Below are 22,032 nucleotides of genomic sequence, written 5' to 3'. Positions count from 1 at the left end.
CCGACCGTCCGTAAGACGCCACACGGGATATTTAAGAGTGCCTATCGCTTCGTCGACTAGTCTCTTCTCGGCCTTTATTAAGCGTAGATAGTGCTAACCGCCCGCGATACTAAGACGGATAGTGTCGGCCTTAGTTCGCTATAGCTCCTGGTCCTAGCTATACTTAGCGTCGCCTCGTACTAGCTAAGGCTCCTAAAGGTACCCGTTAAGTAGGATATAGAGGTTTGGTCTAAATACGCCGACCGCCTATAACTACGCGGTTCTTATTAACGGGTCGTTTATATACTTCTCGCATAAGCCTTTCCTCGAGTAGCACGCGTTTACTACTATCCCTCGCCTAAGGCTATTAACGGAAACCCTAAGGGCTACTCGCTCGTCGGTCCGCTATTACCCCTTTTTAGATAAGCCTAGATCCGATCGTATATCGCGCTACTGCGGTCAGGGCTGCGGACTCTATAATCTAATAGACACACGTATGTCCACGCCCGCTCATCACCACACTATCCCTGAGCCCTTAAAAAAAACATCGCCCTCACCAGCAGCTAACGAATTTCATCCCCCACAAAAAAAAAAAAAAGGACTAGAAAACATGCAATAGCCGGTGTTCGCTGGTCGTCACCGACCTAACTACTGATCGGCCCCTTAGCGGCTAAACTATAGGAGAGCGGACGGGATCCCGTATTTTCCACTAGGTGTGGTCGTATGTGAAAGTAACTCAAGCAGTTTGTAATTATAGCCGGGACTGTACGCGTCCTCCCTATATAGCGGCACCGTGCTCATGTAATTAACATCATCAGTAGCGCGTCCTTGCATGATTCAGACGAGCAGACGCCCATGGAGCCTTTGACGTCTCCGAGCCCCCTTCTTGTAACCTCAAAATACACTTGGTAATCTCATTGCCATGTGGGTTGTGATTCTAAACGGATCAGGCACTCTCCATGCTCTAGGTGAGGTCACATTGGTGAAAACTAGTGTGCCAACAGAACCGATCACGTGCGTTCGGGTCTCAACATATCACGATAGCCTGGAAGCCACATGCATGGAAACGCCCCAGAGACATCCAAAGGTCTTCCTTATAATACCTCAGATACGACTTTGCAAGGAACATGAAGTATGAGCTGATGCCTCTTTGGCGCCCGTCGACGCTCCCCTCACTCATGAGCCTCGCTTGGCCATCGCATTTTGAGCCCATATACACATGGCTCTTTGAATGCTCCGTAAAGAGAAGGTTCTGGACGCGACTGGGGCATGTCTGATAACGACAAATATGCAAAGGACCATTCAGCAGCCCGCACGGAGAAGGTCTCAAAATAAACAACAACCACCCGATGTATTTGAGATTACATTGGCGGACGGGAGAATCAGTATCTGAGCGCTTTGAACTCGGACAGCTGGATTGCAGAGGAAGCGTGGTAATCGATTCGCATATATGAGGAGACAAGGTGGAAATGAGGCTATCTACGTACTGAATACGTGGACTGGGAGCATGTACCTCGTTCTGTGTCATCATGACTGACTTTCAGGCGCCAAATCCCACGCGTTATTCTCGTGCATCTTCAGCCTCCTCCCGCGCAGCCAGGAGGGCCTTGATCGCAGCTTGACATTTTTCTTTGCGGAAGTTGTCCACATCTGGCCAGCCATGCTGTCTGTAAACATCTTGAACCGGGGGGACCAGAGACATATACCAACTAGATGGCGAAGCCCAGACATAGACGACCTGCTGTGGCTTGAGGGGGACGTGTTTTAGTTGGAGGCATAGCTGCTTGAGCAATGTGAAGAAATCGGCGACAGACCAGCATGGTTCGTGCCGCCAGTCCGCTTCGTGTTCAGGGGCCCAGTCGTAGGGGTCGTTCGAGATGGGCGAAATAAAGGACGGGTTCGATCCGTCGTTATCCTTAACATAACCTGGGGCTTCTATCCAGTAGATAACTCCGAACTGAGTGTCTAGCAAGAAAAGCAGAGGATCGTTTTCTCCGGAGCTAAGGCCGATGACATGAGCTGGTATAGAGTCCGTGAACTGGGGGCCCTCTGTGTATAACTTAGTTGACTCAGCTTCCTTTCCTGACCCATTGCAACCAAGAACAAAGTTCCAGAACGTGGTATAAGGCGCGGTCTGAACTGCGAGGAAGTCGCCGCTAAATTCGTCGAGGTACGGCAGATGGCGTAGCAGCTCAATAACGACATCGGTCTTGCCCATGCCACGGTATCTTTCCTTGGTAATAGAAGGCCAGCCACCGGAGGGTGGGTTGATGATCAGAGACTCGTCCACGTACATCTTAGCGAGAAAGGCGTAGTAGTCTCGGAACGCACGGACAGTGTCCTCCTGCGAGTACGACATGCCTTCCAAATCCTCCATCGGATTATATATGGAAGCTTGGGATGAAGAAGAAGCGGATGACTGAGAACTAATATCGACCTCATGGGCGGACATGTCCTCATCATCCCCCACCGCATGGGAAGAAGCGTCCGACTGAGATGGGGAGGCGGACATTGCGATGATTTGCGTAGCACGGCGTCGCAGAGTAAGGAAGGACTGGGAGGATGCTGTTTCTTTTCTCTGCGTTGAGGGGCATGCGACCCCGCACTTGAAAGCAAATTCAAGGTCCGTCTTGCGTCCTCCACGGCCTCTGCATCGATGTTCAATAGCATTCTCTCATACGTTTCTACCAGTAACCCAGGCAACGAGATAAGCAATGCATTAAGCGAGCGTTTACCTCGAGGGCAGGACTTTAACGCCACGGGTGAACACTCGACCCAGCGATACCTGATTAAATTAGTCACAATATTTTCAATGGAGGATTAGAGGTCGTACACGCCTTCTGCACGCTCTGTAAGCGCGGGCTCTGTGTAGTTAAAGGGTTTGGCCCCATTTCGAAGCCGCTGGTCTTCCCTCAGATGCTTGGAAATAAATGCTGCATTATCGTGGTCGACAGATTCGTTTTCTAGTGAGATATTCTCGTGCGGTGCTGCGTCTAGACCGTCGCGAACGTTGTTCTGTTCACGATTCATCACGGGAACATGGAGTCCAGGCTTAGAAGATCTCTGTCTATCTTGTTCTTCCCAGTCCTAATCAATACTATCGCCTTATGCTTAAGTTATTGCTGCCTAATAATTAATTATAGCCGAAGTCCCGGATCTATGCGCGGGCCCCCCTGGTGTAGCTAGTATAGGGTAGCCTTTTAACATTGCCGCCGAGCAGTGGGGCTAGTGCTATGACATGAACCCTAATCTAAGATTAATTATATAGAAGCAGACTAAGATCCCGAACCTCAATACCTCGAAAAGGATCGGGGGGGAGGGCTCAGAGCAGGAGAACCTGAAACTTGCTATGCAAGAGGCAGATGGTGCGAAGAATAATGGGTGCAATCGTTAATTAAAGGTATTGTAATATAATAGGGTATTAAATATCATATTGTGCATTCACATTACACAGCTGCCCGCACCTTTTGTCCCTTCTCCTCTGTGGTCCATTCTTGCAACTCATACTCCAATCGGCTATTCACCGACGGCGAGCTCATGGTCTCGTTCCCCTGGCCCGACCGCGGTGCACTAGTTACTCTCCAGGTGGCGCCCTCGAAACGAGAAGGGTTCTGTAGTTTCTCAAAGGGCCCTGCTGAGGGGTAGAGCTGTGCGTCCTTGGGAGGTATGCTGGGCGGCTGGTCGGCATGGCGAGGTGTGCTGAGAGTCTTGGCTCCATCGCGGGATTTGAGGGATGTGAGGAGACCGGGGACCTTTCGGAAGAGTGGACGGAGGGTCGGGAGGCTGCCGCAGATGATGGCGCACGCGACTTCAATGACGGACCAGTTGACGGGGTCCACATTGTCCCCTGCGAGGTGAATATTGTTAGTTGATACACTTCGCTGTGGGTTGCTGCTGGAAGAAGTTCACTCACAGGTTGCATCAAGGGAATCAGCGAAAGTGACAATGTACTTTAATCGGACCATGCTTGTCACACAAGCGCTGAGAAAAAGGTCAGTATGGTAATGTCACGGGAATACTTGCATGAGTACTTACAAAGAGCCCACGCTGAACATGAGGACGAGCGCTATGCGCTTCTGCATCGTCAGACGCAACTGGAAGACCTCCTTGATCGGCAGGGCGAAGATGACGATATCCTCAATGATGCTGAGGATGGCGCCAGAGAACGTCATGGCTGTAATATTCACGCACTTTGCCTGGACCGATCTGTCCCAAATGGAGTGGACAGGCAAGCATTGTAGGATGACGAGAAGCATGTAGATCAACCCGTGGGCAACGAGGAGCACGCCGAATACAATGATGGCGCGTTGGAGCCAGGTTGCGGGGAAGATACGGCCGAAGAGAACGAGGATGGCGACCTTTGCGGTGACTTGGACAAGGACGTAGAGAATTTGGGATGAGTAGAAGAGCTGGGCATTCGGTTAGCAAGTGGTGTCCTTGCCAGGGGTGGCTCAATTCGTCGATCAGGACGTACCTGAAAGATAGCCGGCGCATTTTCGGCATTGACGGTCCAGTAATGCTTTCCAAATCCCAGATTGGCGCCTGTGTTGATCAGCATGTGCTCGACATCCATTGAAGCTTTGCTCGATACTCGGGTACATACTGGCAAACTGGACTGAACACAGTCCAATAAAGAAGGCCGTCGCAAGGATCGTGATCCAGTCATCCCACCAAAGACGATTCGACACGGTCAGGCGGGCGACACATCGCATGACAACGATGAAGAGAGTCAAGACGAGACAAGCAATGATGGCGACCTTGACTTCCGTGCTTCTCGATTCGACGGGATAGCCGGCACAAAGGCCTCCGAGCAACGTTGTTGCCGCTACAGTGTATCTCCATCAGTTATGCGGACTCGGCAGAATGCATATCATTGTCGCAATAGTGGAGGGGTATGCATCAGGGGGAAACTTACTGGCCTGGTCGGCGAAAGGACAGGCGAGCTGAACACATGCTGAAAGATCGGCTTGCAGTGTCTGGTTGGGACATATGCAATCGCTTGCCACTTTGACTGATGTAAGGCTACAACTTGCGCTGGCTATTGCGTCTCCAAGACATGGTAACTGGTTTGCAGAATGCGTCAGCAAGTGAGCAAATGTAGCTGGACAGGGGGGGGATTGATCCTGTCCAAGACCAAGGGAATAAATACGTACAGCGCATTCTGGGGTCGCCGACAGGAGATCTGTCACGCTCTGGGCAGCGACAGGTCGCGGTGCGAACAATGCCAACGACGCTGCCAGCAGCGCGGTGGCAGGTGTTCTCATCGTATGGATCGCGTTGCGCATATATTAAACGACGACCAACACGACAAAATTCCTTGTCGCTTCCCGAATCAAAAGCAAAGCAAGAGGGAGAAGGGGAAGAGAGTATGCGCAGATGGACACGGACCAGGATGAAGGAGATGAGACAGGCCTATCAATGCAGAGACAAGTGGAAAAGAGGGCCAAGACAAACAGCTTCAGTACGCATTCTGGACCACACTCTTTCCACCTTGGTGCCCAGGGGCCTGGGCGCAGCTAGGGGGTCTTAAGGTTGAGTAGCTCGCGTTGAAAATGTATGAGACTACCGGATATATGTCAGGTGTTAATGGGTCTGACTGGGGGTCTGACTCGTCGTGGAACGTGGCTTTTGGCAGGGTTGACTCAATCGGGCAATTGTAGTGCCAAAGAGGGCTTAATGCTTCCAGAAGCTGCATGGCACTTGTCGATAGTCTATGCTAACTTGCTAAGCGGGTCAACTTAGACCGGGATGTGGACCTTGGAGCGAAGACACGGAGTCGGGACGAACCCTTCCGGTATCTGTCAGACTGAGTGCCCGAAGCATACCTGCCTGCCCTGGCAAGTGGCATGATGTTGGGACACGGGGCGTGAGACCCAAGATGGCAGTTGCATAGACCGACCAGATCTGCCGGATGGGCGTTGCTAGACAATACGTAAATATGTCGGCGCATGCACAGCCTACAGGCGGAACTTGGAAGTGGCTGATACGTGGAAATTGAAGGGTGTGGTGGGCCCCACCTACAGGTACCCGGGCCGGCCGTCCAAGTTCCACCGAATAAGCACCCATCACACCATAGCCGATCGGGGAACCTTAACCTCACGTACATATCGCCAGAAGACGGGGCCGGACTCCGACGTGAACGCTGCGAGCTGCTGAGTTGGGACAAGCAGTCAACCCCGGAATAGGTCTTATGACCGGCAGATATTAATTATGCACAAGCACATGTGCCGAGCGTCGGCCGCACAGTCCTGGTTCTTCCTGGCGAAGATATATATCGTATCTACCGTGAAGCGAATCTGGGGAGGGAAAGAAGAGGGAGAGTCACCGCGCGCGCGCAGCCAGACCATCCACCTTCCAAGGTAGTTCACTCGTTCGTCTGCCCAGCCTCGCCGGCCCTGTTTTTGGTGTTGCAACTTGCAAGGGGCTGTTACCCCGATTCCAGTCACTAACGTCAAGGCCCCACCATGCATCTGTCTCGGTTCTTGCTTTCACTTGGTAGCCTCACGGCTATTGCGGCAGCTATTGCTATTCCCGACGTAGCGCAAGTCACCCACCCTCTTATCTTCATGTTCAGAGACACGACACTGACAGAGTTTGTGGCGTTGCAGTCAAGACAGTGGCAATGTCGTGCGCAGGGCTGCTTTCGACAGCATCTACGACTATGTGATTGTCGGTTCGGGGCCAGGTGGTGCGCCTCTCGCTTCGCGCCTCGCCATTGCAGGCAAGAAAGTCCTCCTGATCGAGGCAGGCGATGACCAAGGCCTGTCCACCGAGTACCAGGTGCCCGCTCTCAACCTGCAATCCACAGAGTATGAGCCCATGCGCTGGGACTACTACGTCAACCACCACAGCGATCTCGATGTGCAGAAGAGGGACACCAAGATGTCCTACCGGACGAGCGATGGCGGTCTGTATACTGGTCTTACGCCCAGTGCTGATGCAGAGCCGCTGGGTGTGTTGTACCCACGAGCTGGCACCCTCGGTGGTTGCGCAGCACATAATGCTCTGATCACCATTTATCCTCATGCCAGTGACTGGGACAAGCTTGCCAAGCTTACCGGCGACAGCTCATGGAGTGCTTCCAATATGCGCCAGTACTTTAAGCGTCTCGAGAGCGCCCGATATCTGCCCAACGCCATTGTTGGCCATGGCTTTGACGGATGGCTCACGACGAGCGTCACCGATCTCGGCCTCGTCATCAAGGATATCAAGCTCCTCACTGTCATTGTCTCAGCCGCATCCGCCATGGGCAAGGGTTTCTTCGGCCTCGTCCTCTCCACCGTCAACGGTCTTGGCCAAGTCTTGCTCAGGGACGTCAATGCGGATACGCCAGGTCGGGATTCTGCCGAGGGGCTCTACCAGGTTCCCATCACAGTCAAGGATGGCATTCGGGTCGGCCCTCGCGAGTTCGTCCTCGAGACTGCCAATGCGAAGAACGCGGACGGCTCCCGCAAGTACCACCTGGACATTATGATGAACACGCTCGCCACGAAGGTCCGTTTCGACACGTCTGGCACTACGCCCCGCGCCGTTGGTGTCGACTTTCTATCGGGCCAGAGTTTGTACAAGGCCGATCCTCGCGCTACAACTGGTGCCTCCTCGACTGCCGGCTCCGTCAACGCATCAGCTGAAGTCATCCTCGCTGCCGGCGCCTTCAATACTCCTCAGCTCCTCAAGCTCAGCGGAGTCGGCCCCAAGACGGAGCTTGACGCATTCGATATCCCTGTTATTGTCAACCTTCCCGGCGTCGGCACAAACCTCCAGGATCGCTATGAAACGACCGTCGTTGGCGAGACCCAGTCTGACTTTGAAATCATCAAGGGCTGCACGTTTGGCAGCGACGGCGACCCGTGCCTATCCAAGTGGCTGACCAGTGACAAGGGCATCTACGCCTCCAACGGCATTTCTCTCGGTGTCGTCAAGAAGTCATCCGTTGCCACGACGAGTGACCCCGACCTCTTTATCGCCGGCGCTCCTGTCGCTTTTCGCGGTTACTACCCCGGTTATTCTGCCAACACGACATGTGATCGTAGACACTGGTCATGGATCACTCTCAAGGCGCATGCCTCCAACAAGGCCGGCACTGTCCGCCTCCGCTCGGCTGATCCCACAGACATGCCCCAGATCGACTTCAATTACTTCCAGCAGGGCGGCGATGCGGACAAAGAAGCCGTTGTGGAGGGCATGAAGCTATCTCGGAAGATGATGAGGGACGTCATCCCTCTCGCCGGTGGCTTCGAGGAAATCTGGCCCGGTTCGAGTGTCTCTGATTCCGATCTGGAAGACTGGGTCACCAACGAGGCATGGGGGCATCACGCCAGCTGCACTTGCCCCATTGGCAAGGACAACGATCCCATGGCTGCTCTAGATAGCAAGTTCAGGGTGCGCGGCACCGAGGGACTGCGCGTTGTGGATGCGTCTGTCTTCCCTGAGATCCCGGGCTTCTATATCGCTGTGCCGGTGTACATGGTCAGTGAGAAGGCTGCCACGGTTATTTTGGGTCAATGACAGAGGCATTAGTTTTGATCGTGTCTACTGTCAATAATGTGATAAATGGGTACCGTACTCACTCGACAAAGTCGCTAGCGCTGGTCTGTCCCAGCGAGCAATATCCCTATCAAGAGTAGTGCCAATATCGAGTAGCAATTGCAGCCTATGAGCGTTATAATGCCTAAAGACTACCTACATATATATAAAGCTAACGAGAGATTCGCACTTTTATATAAGCATATATCTATAGCGCTAAGTCATATGCGGCTAGATTCTACCAACTAGCGCTAGCGACTTTGTCGAGTGAGTGCGGTATTCTGTCTCAAAATTGGTATCTCCCATGTCGAGTGTGCTGGTCGCTCAACCGTAGCTAGGGTCCTTGATATGATGAGGAACAGCAAATCAAAACAGCGAGAATAAACATTCACTATCTGAAGAAGATGCTGATACTAAGAAAAGAAGGCAGAACGCGATGCCGCGAAGATGCTGCCTTTTCAAGGCCGAATGTGCAGCCTGACCAAGCAGGGCAGTCACTGGCCTGCCACACAATACTTGAGTTTGAGGCACAGCCAAGTCTTCCCAACTCCATGTGCTTGGACCTTTCATCTTCATTGCAACGCTCATTCACGTGAAATCTCCACCAATACTCTACCCGCCATGAATTCCCGCAACTGGGGCAACACGTCTGCATATCGAGCGGCTATCTCTCCGACGGCTTGGCGGCCCTCTTCTACGCTCTCCTTGCCGGTCACCCAGGGCGTGAGCCAGTCCTCCACCTTGTCGCCAGTGCGGGTGTGTCCGCGCGTGGCCTCGGACCAGTCTTGCCCTTCTCCCTGTTTCCCCCTCTCGCGGTGGACAAAGCTCCGCCCCTGATGAAACCAGACGTGGTCTTTAAAGAACCGATGCCAGGCCCAGCCGTCGCCGGCCCAGTCCGCGACAAACTCGTCGCCAAAGACACAGAGCCTCTCCAGACGCTGCAGAGGGGCGATGGCGGCGATGAAGTCACCGTGGTCTGGCGAGGATGTGGTGTGCCAGGGAAACCGCCACTCGTCCCTCAACGTTGCAAACGTCTTGGCTTCATCGGGCTGAAAGCCAAACGACAGCTCCTCCAAGGCCAAGAGGTGGCAACCAATGGTGCGCAAAGTCTCCAGTTCGGGATCAATGGCCCAAGAGAAGCACAACGACCGTAAGTTATCAAAACTGCCGCTGGATAAGTGTGCGACTAGAATGCCTACACTGGTATTGTTCTCGTTGTCGTCGTACTCGTTGCGGTCGTACCCCCGGACGTAGATGAAAAGCTCATGCAGCTGTGGGCCGTAAGACCGCCCGAGCCGAAGGACCTCGTCGACATATTGCGGTGTGTCAAATGGGTTCAAGCCGCTGGGCGCAGCCGTCACTGCAAATGTCCGAAGCTGGGGCAGGGGGTACCTCTCGAGGAGACCGTTTGCTGTCATAATCGAGCAGAGCTCGGCGGACGGGGCGAAGCTCTCCAGAGGCGCCGATAACAAGGATTCCACCACATCGGGGTAAAGATTGTCTAGATTTTCGGTGTATGTCCAAAACTTGCGCAGCTTGTTGAAGAAAATGCACCCGTTCCGAAAACCGGTCATTCGAAAGTCTGCCCTCGTGTCCGGACCGATGTCGAGGAATGCATTGAGCGCGAAAGATTCTAGGGTCTTTGCGGATCTTCGCAGAAACGTTTCGACGATCCTGGATGACTCGCCGCAAAAATCGTTCCAACACTCGTCGAGGCGGCTGAAGCCAAAGGCCAGGTCTCTGAGCGGGAGAGTGGGAGAAGTTGGGAATGGCTTTGGGGGACGGTAATCGAGAAAACCGTCAGAATCCTTGCAGTAACTGATCTCATGATCTTCCAAGTAGAGTCTCCTCAAATGACCCGAAGGAGTCGCATGCCCAACCACAGCGGCGAATAGATTCTCGCTCATGTCAAGCCCACCCGTATCCATCCAATAAATCTGGTCGAGCATGGGCGTCTTGTGTCGTATTGCCTCTGCAAGGTCTTCCACCATCGGCCCCCAATACTCACTCCACTCGTCAAGTTTCTTGTCATAGCCACAGGGGGCGTAGTAGCTTTGAAAATCGGCGTCAATGGTGAAAGTCAAGGAGCGGATGAGACAGCCGATGGAGGGTGTGTCAACACCCGCCTCTTCGTTCTTGAGGTAACGCAGGAACCCCCAAGAGATCTCGCTGCGTGTGATCCAGACATCGGCAAATTGGTACGGACGCGCAAGTTGTCTGCATTCGCTGTGTGTCAGAGCAAACTGGGACAGAGAGCGACCGTGATACTCCTCGGCGACGAAGCCTATGATGACCCACAAGATCTCGTCGGGGAGACGCAAGAGGCAGCTTGCGCTCCGCTCTTTGGAAAAGACGCGACCTTGGCGGAGAATGCCTTGTATAGGGGTGCGAGTTTGCTCGTGACGCGGATCCAGCGGAAAAGCGCTGGGCGAGACTATGCGTACATGTGCAGGACGACTCTGGCTGGCCATGGCTTTCTTTTAAGTTGGGGGTGAGGAGGAAGTGAGGGAGGGAGGGAGCCAGTGAGGGAAGAACATGAGAAATGACCCGATGCAGGAGCGACCCTGTAAGATCGTGGGCGGATTTCCTAATTGGGTCTGTATAATTTATGCATAATTCTCACAGAGGCTGATCTTGGACTCAAAGACATGGCTGCGGGTCAATCAATCAGTCCAAATCTGGGGGTCAAATCTAACTAATTAAATAGGAATCCTGCGCAATTATCGACTGTATGGTCTCATACTAATATATATAGATCTGATTTGATAAACTTCGTGCGTGACTAAAAATCAGTCTCTCTCGGTCGACATGAATATGAAGAGAATGAGGCTTGTGGTGATGAACGGTTGGCAGCTTGTGGTTATGAGGAAGGTGATGAGGATGGTAATAGGCCCTGAGTCGCCGAAGTAGGTACGTGCCTAAGTAGGAACCGAGGCCGCCGGGTCTTGATTTTCTACCCCTTTTTATAGGCGACGATGATGGGTCTTGAATGCATCGCGCATCACACACCAATCTTGACATCTCCTGAGGCACCGACAAGCACAGAGTGACAGTTGAGAGCCATGTGGCAGATAGCTTTGCTTCCTGGTGTCCGACGAAGTGGACGGTGCTGAAAATGCCAGACTTGAAGACGCAGAAGTCCACTTTTTACAGAGGGAATAGAAGGTCGTCGCTTTGGGTCTACACTTCATCTAGGACTTGGAAGTTATTGGAGTTGTTGAGCCTAAAGTGCAGTGCCTAAGTGAAGGGCAGTGTCCTACTACTGGCGATACACAGAGTGATATGGGGTGTAGGACGTAGCGCAAGACGTGTTCTGCAACTGAGCACAAGCTTACGCACAATTTAGGAAAAAATACTAGTGGCGAAAATACAATTTTCAGTATTACTGTAATAATTACAGCTGTGAAGGATCAATCTGTGAAGGAGTCCGAGTCTCTTCATTGCCTTGGCTGGGTGACTTGTCTGAACTTCTTCGTTCCGAGATACTCAAAGTTCCCAAGTTCAATAACAAACGCCATCGATACAAAGGAATCATTCAGCACTAAATTTCTTTTTTTAGCATTGAGTTGTTTTGATGTGCCCCTTTGGCCAGAGAATAGCACATGTTGACTTACCCCTGAGCAGATACAGGTTAGGCCTGTCCACCCACCGCAGCGACCAGACCCGCATCCACATCGACTGCGGCAGATGCTATTGCACTTGCCGATGCCCTGAAGGCAAGCGTTGTCGTAGCAGACTGCCGCGGCGTCGATTTCGCCTTCAGCCATAACGACGCCGACGTCGTTAGGGGTCTCGTTCTCGGCCGGCTCGGCCGGCAGGGCAAAGGTGGCCTGGGCTTCCAGAGCGATCAGAGTGAGGATGGAGCTGGGCTTCATATTGAGCAGATTGGGTGGGATAATCAATATGAGAGAGTGGTGTCGTTGCTTTGACTGGTAGATTGAGGTCACTGGATGGTTTGCCTTGCCAACAGTATTGTGGTCAGGTACCCCTTTTATAGATATCGCAATGCCATCATGTCCCAGGACCTCAAACCTAGATTCCTTGTTATTTCCCGTAAAAGAAGCTTTACTTCGCATCGAAGCCCCGTATTCACTCGTAGATGCGGCTTATGTCTGACTATCCCTCCTTTACCCCAGGGTGAACCCCGCCAAGCTGCCTCCAGGGTGTCACCAAGACTTTTGCTATTCAAAACTGATGTAACATGCCCCTCCTGGAGCCTGGCTGTATCTTCGGGGGCCATTTGGCAATGGGCCGTCCTTGCTTATGTGAGATCGGCGGGGTAGATGACACCCAAGTCAACCATGAATCCATGATGAAGTAATAATTGACTTCGAGGTTGACTTGCCAGCGAGCCTTACCGATGGCAGATGCTCTATGATTGGTGAGGCGAGAAGCATGACGTTCCAGGAACGGCTCACCGGCGATCTTTGCATGACATGCTCCCAGCCGCTTTGCTGCAAGGTGCCGCTCAGAAGTTCCCCCTTTACGTAAAGCCAGGAAACCCTGGGGAAAATAGCACCAACTCGCGAGGTAAAACATCGGACAGCTTTCCATCTTGGGAGATCACTGCAGCCACCCACGGGCCGTCGCCAATTTCCCGACGGCGCGAGCCTAATAAATATGTGTGCAACATCGGAAGTCGCTCCGGAAACCTACCTTAGTAATGCCGGCTGGGGCGTCCGAAACTGAACATCGTTGACTAGCTTGTATCCATGTCTTTTGGGGATCATCTTCCTACCTGTTTTTATCTACTTGGAATACAAATGTCGAGACCTCTGTGGTTATACTTTGTCGGGTGAGTACCGTACCGTCTCTCGCCCGTTCAGCTCGTCCTTAGCGGCAGGGAGAAATTGCTGTTGAAGTAGGGGAAGTGAATATAGCTGCCCTTTTGAGGATTCAGCTGTGCTTGGCGTAGATCGCTATATGCACTTTGCCACAGGCATGAAGACGGAGCTCCTGTGCATAAGCCGAGCCCTGCCGTCTATGTAGGTCTGCCTCGGGGAGCAAGCTCCAGTCCCAATAGCTCTTCTGACTCAGCTGGACCACCCACTACTTTGGGTCGAAGATGGTAAGCTAGACGAACACAGGGAGGCGGATGTGTGAAACAGTCGGACATGGAAAAGTCGCGAAGATTCAACATTCGTATGGTTCTATCAGCGAGTCCAGGCCGCCGTCAGCCGAACAGACCTGAAGCCTGACCGTTGCTCTGATTATGTCAACACCTGATTTCACACTGAATCGATCTATATAAAGGCCTTCGACTTCCCCCTCCAAGTGATGGTTATCCAATTCACTAAGACATCCTCAACAAGAAACAAAAGAACCACCACTTTGAACCACAGCAAAGCTCCTTTCCAAGCAACAAACGACCTTCTTCTTGCTCCATCAAGATGCAGTTCTCCAAGCTCTCTATCACCGCTCTCTTCACACTCCTTGCCACCACTTCTGTGGCTGCTCCCGCATCATCCTCTGTTGATGCCCGCTCGGCGGAGGCAGCCCCTGTGCAAGACATCTCTGCAGATGCGGCTCTAGAGAAGCGCGGCTTTGGATGCCCCAACGACACAAAGTGCCACAATCACGTACGTCGACCCTCCCTCAATATATATATAACTGAGCACAGTTTTGAGTATGATGATCTCTAACGAACATATATTATAGTGTAAGACCGTTGATGGCTACAAGGGAGGATACTGTGAAGGCTTTCTTGATTTGCGCTGCAAATGCTATTGAAGCCGAGAACCCCTGGGGTCTGGACTGAAGAATATCTAGGTCTCCCATGGCTTGGGCCATGTTTTTCAAATGTCCTCCAGATCTAAGGTTTTGCGATGTTATTATCCCCCCTACTTGATTGATCCCTTTTCTGGTCAATTTTTAAAGTTGTTGAGCTTGTATCTTTGTCGTTCGTTACATGTAGTTAGAAGAAGCAGTGTGTTCATCAATTCAATATTGATTCCCGACCCTTTAACTTCACAATGCAAGCAGCAAGACATCGGGATGTTGCATCACCCCGCCTCGCTTCACTGCCTCCCTTCTTTGGCCAGCGCAGCTTATATCTAGGAGCAGCATCGATTCTCGTTGAAAACATCCCTTCGAGTTGCGCTCCGGCTTACATGGGTGTATCACATGAGTAGCGTATAGTTTGAGTGTTCCGTCACGACAGGTATTGCCGAAAGGGTGGGCTTCGTTAATATGGCTGGGCTTAAACTCCAGGTAAGCATCAAGAACAGCTCGGCTTTTCTCTGCCACAGCCGCTTCATAGGTTATCTGCCGCTTCGCTACGGCTGACTTGTCTACTGTACTCTCTGTTCGTGACGATACGGTCTCATAATCCATGTAGTATAATCATGTTAACTAAAGACTTGCCCAAGTCCACCCGCGCATGTCTGCACGCTCCCCTCCAGCTGGCCTCTATAGCTCTTCACATTCCACATCTTATACGTCTATGCCCGACTTCTTAGTAAAATTCAAGAGAGTAGTAACGTGGATAATTCCCTTAAAATTATTATCCTTTATTAATCTTAATTAATTCTATTAGCGCTTTATTAAGAAGTTAGCCCGCTACCGCTAAGGTATATAGTATAAGTATTCTTGATTTCTTACTTATTTACTCCCCCTAACTCCTAGCGAATATATATATTATATCTACCGTTAAGTAAATCTAGGGAGGGGATAAAGAGGGAGAGTTACCGCGTATAGCTAGACTATCTACCTTCCTAGGTAATTTACCGCCTAAAACTAAAAGATTGATAAATACGTTACAATAATGCAACCCGGAGTTACAAATCACACATGAAAAACATTAGTCGTGTCCATCACTTTCTCTTCCACTCCCCATTGAAAGTGTGTTAAAGGTCCGGCAGCAGATTAGTTGTTGCCCCGCCCAGGGCATGAGTGTCCTGGACAACCCGGGACGGTAGACTATTATCCAGCCGGGGCGGTCTGACAGTAGTTGGCAGTGATGCTCTCAAACGGGCTGCGCATAGCCTGCAGTGGTACCAACACCATCACCCGCTCCGGCTGTTGCACCAGTTCCAGTTCCAGCGCCAGCACCGACGACTCGTTCGCCGACGGGATGCTTGTCGTGGAAGTCTCTCGCGTGGGGGATGCGGCCATCCCGAGTAAAGTGCAGGCGCATCAATTCGTGGTCCCACCGCTTCGAGAGGAAGATGAAGGCAAAGGCGAGCCCACATACCAGGAGCACATCAAGGATGCCGAAGAAGATTGCCATCTGGGCGACACCAATGACGTTGCCACCGTCGGTGACAGCCCAAGCGATTGGGTAGATCAACCAGAAGAGGTTGGCGTAGCCTGCAAGCAAGGTGTAGTCGCGTTGGTGAGGGAAGCGCCTGCTGGCAGACCAGCCGGACCACAACGTCTGGTAGGCGAGGAGGAGGTACGCCACGGTGCCAAAGGTAAAGAAGCCCCACTTGTAGCGAGTGCGGGTGTACGCACCGACGAGGTAGGAGATGATCCAGATCCAGGACAAAAAGATGTTGTAGACAATGGTCGCCCAGCTGACGCCGCTGGCGAGGCCCAGCGCGATGACAATGACGGGGAACGCCACCACCCAGAAGATGTACTTTGCAAAGAAGACCTGGTAGGTTGCCGCTTCACTGACACGGAGATGCTGCCTTACGACGGACCATCCTAGATCGCTGGCCATGGCGAAGTAGGTGATGGCGCCGACAAGGAGGGCGATGGTGAACAGATAGTGGAAGATGCGCTCGCCATGCCAAGGACGGAGGCCGAGAACGAGTAAGATGAGCTGTGTGATCTTAGCATGTGTGCCTGAAAATTATCGACCAAACAGGAGCAACGTACGAACGAGACGGCAAAGATGGCGGTAGCAGCCCAGAGCCAATCTGAGCCGCCTTGGGTGAGCGACCGTGCCCCTGAAGCAGGGTTCGTGTCAAAGACATCGTTTCTGGCGTGTACGAACATTACGACTGCAGTGATTGTGTCTCGGTGCGTAGTTGTGGCTTGGATGTGATAGAGTGTGTCGTGCCTACTGAGTGTTCAAAGTTGTTGAATGTATATGCATCCAACATGAAGGTCCCAAACTCACTTGAGCCCGAGTCTGGATTCATATACAAAACCACGAATAGAAACCTTGGTCTCGTCATCACATCGCCATGCCTCGTCACATGCCGCCATGACGTTTCCGGCACATCACGTCTGGTAACACAGTATCGTTAGTTGAGGTCAAGCGCACCAAGGAGTCGATCCGCATAGGTGCATCAACCGGAGGTGTGCAAGTCCAGTCTTCCAAACCCTCCCTCCAATCATCCGCCGGCGTGTGAAGGACTACAGAATGTAGTACTTAGTCTCGGGTTACTTGTACTGTCCGCCGAGGAAGCGAGCAAGCCGGCATTCAATATAGCCACTTTTCCCAAAGTTCATATCTTTCCTTGCTTGTCTCACTCGTTAGCTAAAGCATGGTGAGTAGCGTGCCTGAAACAATTATTGTTGTTAACTGGCCTGCGACGCACAGGCCTTTGACATGCAAGACTGTGCACACGTGTAGAATCATGTGTTGATGACGCCAGAGAGCGGCAAAGATGACAGAAGAGCGATGAAATAGTTGCACAACTTCGTAGAGTCTCGACTCGGTCGTGAGATAGCAGTCAGGCGAGTCAGGTGACTCAGGTCCCATTACCGGCACCACGTGACCTCGCGTAGCTCGCGCGTAGCCACAGACCGGCACTTGACAGCATCCCTCTACCCACCACCATCCAAATGTCACAGGCTGCTCTTCCACAGGCTGACGCCGTCGCACCCACGCGAGTATCTGACACTTCAACCATGGCACAACCTCACGGTCGCCACTCGGTCCCTTTGCGCCTTTGAGGCCACAGATACGCCGGGGTGACTTTGAAAGAGGATGTGGAGCGTAGTAAAAGTCGGTAGAGTAGTGACGTGGATAATCCCCTTCACATTATTGTTTCCTCTGCTAATCTTAGCTAGACATATCGGCCCTTTGTTAAGGAGGTAGCCCGCTACCGCCAGGGTATTTAGTATGGGCACTCTCCGTCTCTTCCCCATGCTCTCCCCTTTTCCTTCAGCTCCGCCTCCTCCAGGCCCCGGGGGGCTCCATCACCCGCATCTATCACGGAAACAAGATGGTTCCTTGAGCCCACGCCTTTGGCAGTCTTTGGAGTGCACGAGGCCGAGCTGTGGACCTTTATTCAGGCCTGTCCAGCCTGCGCGGCCCGTGCGGCCTGCTTGGCCTCCTTGCGCGCCAGACGCATGGCCCGGACCCTCTCCTGGCTCTCCAACCGCTCCCGCTTGGCCTCGCTCATCTGCGCCGCCTTGGAGCGGTTGAACAGAGAGGCGAGTCCACCGCGGTTCCCACGGCCACCGCGGCCCCCATCGGCGGCCTCGGCCGCGTCGACAATCGCATCGATATCATCCTCAGCGGTGCCGCCCGTCTGGGACATGACCGGGTTGGCCGTGGCGGTGGCGTTGCCGCCCATCTGGATGGGGACGCAGCCGCCAAAGGGACCACGGGGATTCTGGCAGCGGACCATGCAGACATTGTTCATGCCGGCGACGTTGCCCATGCACATCTGGTCCTGGGCGACCTTGACGCTGAGGGGCTAGGAGAGGGGGAGGAGCGTTAGCAACAGAACATCGTCCAGGAAGAGGAAGAGGGGCTTCATACAAAGTCTGTGGTGTCACCATCGTTGTTTCTTCCCCTCCTACCGGGCACCTGCTGGGTGATGTCCATGGCGACCCAGTTGGTCCCGGTCCCGGTGGCGTCAATCATGCAGACGTAGGGGCCGGCGCCGTCTCCGTTGACCTGGTGGAGGGTCATGGTCAGCTCGCCTCCCTGGCTGACCATAGGGAGGCTGTCGTTGGCCATGGTCATGACCTTGGCAACGCCAGACTCGATCTCGTTGACGCCGTCATTCTCGGCCGTCTTTGTCCTTGTCAGCGGGGGTTATGTCTGCAGAGAAAGGCAAGATGGAGTGCGCGTACCTGGTCCGTCTCGCCGCAGGCAAACTCGGCGTCGCCGTCAAAGACGGTCGTGTCCTGCTGGAAAGGAACGTCCCGGGTTCCATCACGAGGAGTAGAGGGGTCGACTGCGGGTTCAAGTTGTCAGTCATGGCGGCTTTCCAAAGTGATGTGTTTGAGAGAAGAGAAGGTCGTACTTCCAATGGCCATGCCACTTCCACCCATGTCGCCCGTGGCGGCAATGATGGCCCCGTGACCAGCAACGAGGGTGCCGAAGGCTGTGAGAGCGACAGAGCGGGTGGAGAAATGCATCCTGAGCCGGCAGGTATATACTTTGTGGAGTGGGAGGATTAGATGAAGCGAAGAAAGGAAATGGGTATCTGCAGAGGAAAGGAACCGAAGAGTGCGTTGAGAATGAGGATGCAGGACTGTTGCTCATGTCGGACCAGCGCGAGCTTTATACTGACCTCCTAGCGGGCTTGAGGTGTCTTTCATGGTCTATGATCGTGGTCATCTTGAAAGACACTGGCTCGGCTATCCGCCTCCTCCTCAGGATCTCCTCAGGAGTTGAAGCCAAGAACATGGACGTTGGCGATGCAACGTGGAGGAGGCGGGTGCAACGCCAAGAACGACTCGTGCGGTTGCAATGATTATCCACGGACACACTTACAGAGAATCGAAGTCGATGGTATGGCTCGATAGTTTACAAGTCGACGGCCATGTCCAGGCGCTGAAACTCTTCCGGGTCCGGGTGGCTGTGCAGAGTCACATGAGGATTGAGGACTGCTGCGAGACGGCTACTGTATTCTTCAAGACTAAGCTCTGGGCAACTCGATACATGTAGCTAGCCCGACACGGGGGAGGGCTCAACACGGATGGCAGTGGACAGTCATTTGGCGGAGAAATATTCATCTCTCGCCATGGCTCGACCTGTGCTGAACGCGTATAGCCGTAGGGCAGACGCGCAAGTATGTGGTCGGCTCTTGATCTGCAGATCTGCACATGGTGCGTCCAACAAGTGGGCCATGAAACCCGTTAGCGTTTCTGATCATCACATGCGGCCTGGGTGCGGAGTACATGTAAGGTAGACTCGAATCTATTCCCGGCCTCCGGAGTCGACTTGGCACCGTGCGAGTCAGCAAAGACGCGTCTCAGCATCAGTGTCAGGTCAACCGTCACCGTGGCCTTGCCCGCAGCAGGCGTTGTTGACTTGAGTGTTGTGTAACGGAGTCTTGGCAGCACCGGCCCGCCGCTACCGAGGGCAGTGTAGACGTGTAAAGACCGATGATGAAGATAAATGTACACGGTAGATGTCTGAAGACTAAGTTAGGTAGTAGAGAATATCACGGCACGCAGAACTAGGGTCTCAGGCTCCATTTTGCGCCTTCAACATGTTTGCGAATTGGCCCCCAAGTGCCTGATACTCAACCGGCATTCTAGTCAGCTTTTTTTGCCTCTGATTGACAATCTTCCAATGAAGCAGCAATACTGATTCGCACATCCAGACAGTGGTGTACTAAAATTCAATTGCATTGGGTGATCTAAGCCCGTGTGTGCATTGTCTTTGGCTTATGTCTAGGGTAGGCTATCGCTGCATGACCCAAGCAATTGAATGCAACACTATTCTTGGCCGCATCCATCGAATGGCTTTAATTATTATTATTAGTTTCTGCAGGCACACCGTGACCTTCTTCTTGTCGGGAAACCAGCGCACGGCCTTGCTGACGGCCTCTACCTTGTTCAGGGCCGACTTGCCCATCTTGCTGGCTATTCCGACGACCAAGTCAACCCCTTCCGCTAGTCCACCAAGTTTAGAATTAAGCTTATTGGGATTGAGTAGAGTGACTTGGCGAGGACAAAAGTTCTGCAGACCCGGAAATCACATAGCTGTGCACGCTGTGAAACTCACTGGCGTTTCTGATCGTTACATGCCGATTAGACGAGTGTGTGTCAGTGTCAGGACCAACGTTTGTCACAGTATAGTCTTTGCGATTCTCTTGGCTGAAGCATTAGCTTGCCTCTTGCCCGCAGCGGTCGCTAGCGACGGCAGTAGGTGAGGAGAGCAAAAAGACATACAACAGCCGGTATTCGCTGGTCGTCACCGACCCAACTACTAATCAGCCCCTCAGCGGCTTGACTATGGGAGAGCGGACGGGATCCCGTATTTTCCACTGGGTATGGTCGTATGTAGCAGTTAAAGCAATTACCAGTCTCTATAACCACTATACCCGTGGCTCACAACAAAAAGAAAGAGGCGTGGAGAGCAAAAACCATACGGCAGCCGGTATTTGATAGTCGCCACCGACCCAACTACTAATCAGCCCCTCAGCGGCTTGACTATGGGAGAATGGACGGGGTTCACTCCTCTGGAGAAGGAACCGAGTGCCTTAGGTGGAAATCTAAGCCTCATCAATGTCTCCTCGGATGCGGTCCTTGCGTGATGGTATCCGCTGTCTGGTAGTGGATCAAGTCGTTGGGCAATAGTGAGCGCCTGGACCTGTTATTAGGAGCTCTTCAGGATAATAGCCGTGCGAGTGGAGGCCGGAGTCCATTGGAACTCTTCGCCAGGAGATCGCCACCAAATGAAAGATGATGGTTTGGGAAAGCCACGTAAAAGAGTATGTCGAAAGATGCTGGATGTAGGTGATTGTGGGGGGGCAAGTTTTGCTCATCTCCGAGTGTGAGGTTGATCGACAGTTGAGGTTTGTGACATGGTTCAGATGCTCGCCGCGCGTGTTGGCTCCTTTGTTGGCTTGCTTCGTGTAGAGCGATGAGGTGAGGTATCGTTTTTATACCGCTGTCCGCAAGGACATTGAATGCGGTAAAGGGGCTGCGTTGGCTTCACCACGTTGATCCGTGGCTACTGGACCCGGACAAGGTGCGCTGACTTGCTAGAATTGCGCCTGACCTTCTTGGTCTGCTTTTTGGCAGCTATATATAGTCAGCTTGGAACCAGACAGGGTAAAGTATTCCTTTGGTGGTATAGCGTGCAGAAACATACTTAAACTTGTTTGCCTCCTACTTCTCTTGCTCCCGATTCTCCGCTGAATCTACGCGGGCATTGACCTTCTTGGCCTAGTAATGGTCTGACGGTCTGACCAGACCTTGAGACCTGCAATGGAGGCCGCAATAACGGCCCCAATAACGGCCCCAACGATCACTGGCCAGCCTGCCATGATGAATTCAATTGTTGTCAGGTCGTTCAAATCAAATGGATGAATTCCATTGTCGTCAGGTCGTTCAAATCAAATGGATGAATTCAACTGCTGTCAGGTCGTTCGAATCAACATAACGGGCTAGACTTCGTGTACAAACAAGCAGAGCAGAAGGTTCAATATTACCATGTATTGCGTTATCCGCTGTTTGCAGGAGCCACCAAAACTCCCGTCCTTCCAACTTTCCACAAACATCAAGACCGACGGTTCACTTAGTCGTACCTCCCTCGCCCGGGACGCTAAATTTCAACGTAGATACGGACCTGATCATTCATAACTATGGATGTGAACCTTCGGGGGCTCTTGAATTGCCAGGTATAGGTACCTTGATCGAATAGATAGTAACGTGATTATTACT

The 22,032-nt window shown here is 52.6% G+C and overlaps 7 protein-coding genes across 7 annotated transcripts; 1 reads left to right on the top strand and 6 right to left on the bottom strand.

The window, feature by feature from the left end:
- Window positions 1–1,398: 1,398 nt before the first annotated feature.
- Window positions 1,399–2,602, bottom strand: F5Z01DRAFT_660968 (uncharacterized protein). The gene has a single exon (XM_046263861.1). The coding sequence runs from the start codon at window positions 2,489–2,491 to the stop codon at window positions 1,541–1,543; it is 951 nt and encodes a 316-aa protein (XP_046116495.1). The 5' UTR covers window positions 2,492–2,602; the 3' UTR covers window positions 1,399–1,540.
- Window positions 2,603–3,425: 823 nt separating this feature from the next.
- On the bottom strand, window positions 3,426–5,448 carry F5Z01DRAFT_690857 (uncharacterized protein; the record flags this gene model as incomplete). Its single annotated transcript, XM_046266136.1, has 8 exons — window positions 3,426–3,826; window positions 3,893–3,960; window positions 4,015–4,388; window positions 4,454–4,521; window positions 4,583–4,804; window positions 4,895–5,017; window positions 5,133–5,391; window positions 5,434–5,448. 8 exons carry the CDS (start codon window positions 5,446–5,448, stop codon window positions 3,426–3,428), a joined length of 1,530 nt encoding a protein of 509 aa, XP_046116494.1.
- Window positions 5,449–6,068: 620 nt separating this feature from the next.
- On the top strand, window positions 6,069–8,571 carry F5Z01DRAFT_660965 (alcohol dehydrogenase). Its single transcript, XM_046263860.1, has 2 exons — window positions 6,069–6,520; window positions 6,588–8,571. The coding sequence occupies exons 1-2, from the start codon at window positions 6,444–6,446 to the stop codon at window positions 8,485–8,487; spliced, it is 1,977 nt and encodes a 658-aa protein (XP_046116493.1). The 5' UTR covers window positions 6,069–6,443; the 3' UTR covers window positions 8,488–8,571.
- A 358-nt stretch (window positions 8,572–8,929) lies between these two features.
- On the bottom strand, window positions 8,930–11,014 carry F5Z01DRAFT_660964 (uncharacterized protein). The gene has a single exon (XM_046263859.1). It carries the CDS (start codon window positions 10,974–10,976, stop codon window positions 9,090–9,092), a length of 1,887 nt encoding a protein of 628 aa, XP_046116492.1. The 5' UTR covers window positions 10,977–11,014; the 3' UTR covers window positions 8,930–9,089.
- A 928-nt stretch (window positions 11,015–11,942) lies between these two features.
- Window positions 11,943–12,380, bottom strand: F5Z01DRAFT_638433 (uncharacterized protein; the record flags this gene model as incomplete). Its single annotated transcript, XM_046262367.1, has 1 exon — window positions 11,943–12,380. The coding sequence occupies one exon, from the start codon at window positions 12,378–12,380 to the stop codon at window positions 11,943–11,945; it is 438 nt and encodes a 145-aa protein (XP_046116491.1).
- Window positions 12,381–15,250: 2,870 nt separating this feature from the next.
- On the bottom strand, window positions 15,251–16,684 carry F5Z01DRAFT_233682 (uncharacterized protein). The gene is made up of 2 exons (XM_046258337.1): window positions 16,327–16,684; window positions 15,251–16,270 (listed from the first exon to the last, which is right to left on the bottom strand). The coding sequence occupies exons 1-2, from the start codon at window positions 16,444–16,446 to the stop codon at window positions 15,470–15,472; spliced, it is 921 nt and encodes a 306-aa protein (XP_046116490.1). The 5' UTR covers window positions 16,447–16,684; the 3' UTR covers window positions 15,251–15,469.
- Window positions 16,685–17,426: 742 nt separating this feature from the next.
- Window positions 17,427–19,052, bottom strand: F5Z01DRAFT_233646 (uncharacterized protein). The gene is made up of 4 exons (XM_046258336.1): window positions 18,657–19,052; window positions 18,484–18,587; window positions 18,167–18,424; window positions 17,427–18,101 (listed from the first exon to the last, which is right to left on the bottom strand). Exons 1-4 carry the CDS (start codon window positions 18,769–18,771, stop codon window positions 17,691–17,693), a joined length of 888 nt encoding a protein of 295 aa, XP_046116489.1. The 5' UTR covers window positions 18,772–19,052; the 3' UTR covers window positions 17,427–17,690.
- Between the last annotated feature and the right edge of the window lie 2,980 nt (window positions 19,053–22,032).

This window comes from Emericellopsis atlantica (assembly GCF_019669845.1).
Source record: "Emericellopsis atlantica unplaced genomic scaffold F5Z01scaffold_21, whole genome shotgun sequence".
Taxonomy (NCBI): domain Eukaryota; kingdom Fungi; phylum Ascomycota; class Sordariomycetes; order Hypocreales; family Bionectriaceae; genus Emericellopsis; species Emericellopsis atlantica.
Note: the sequence above shows the minus strand (reverse complement) of the source record. Positions and strands in the feature narration are given on the sequence as shown.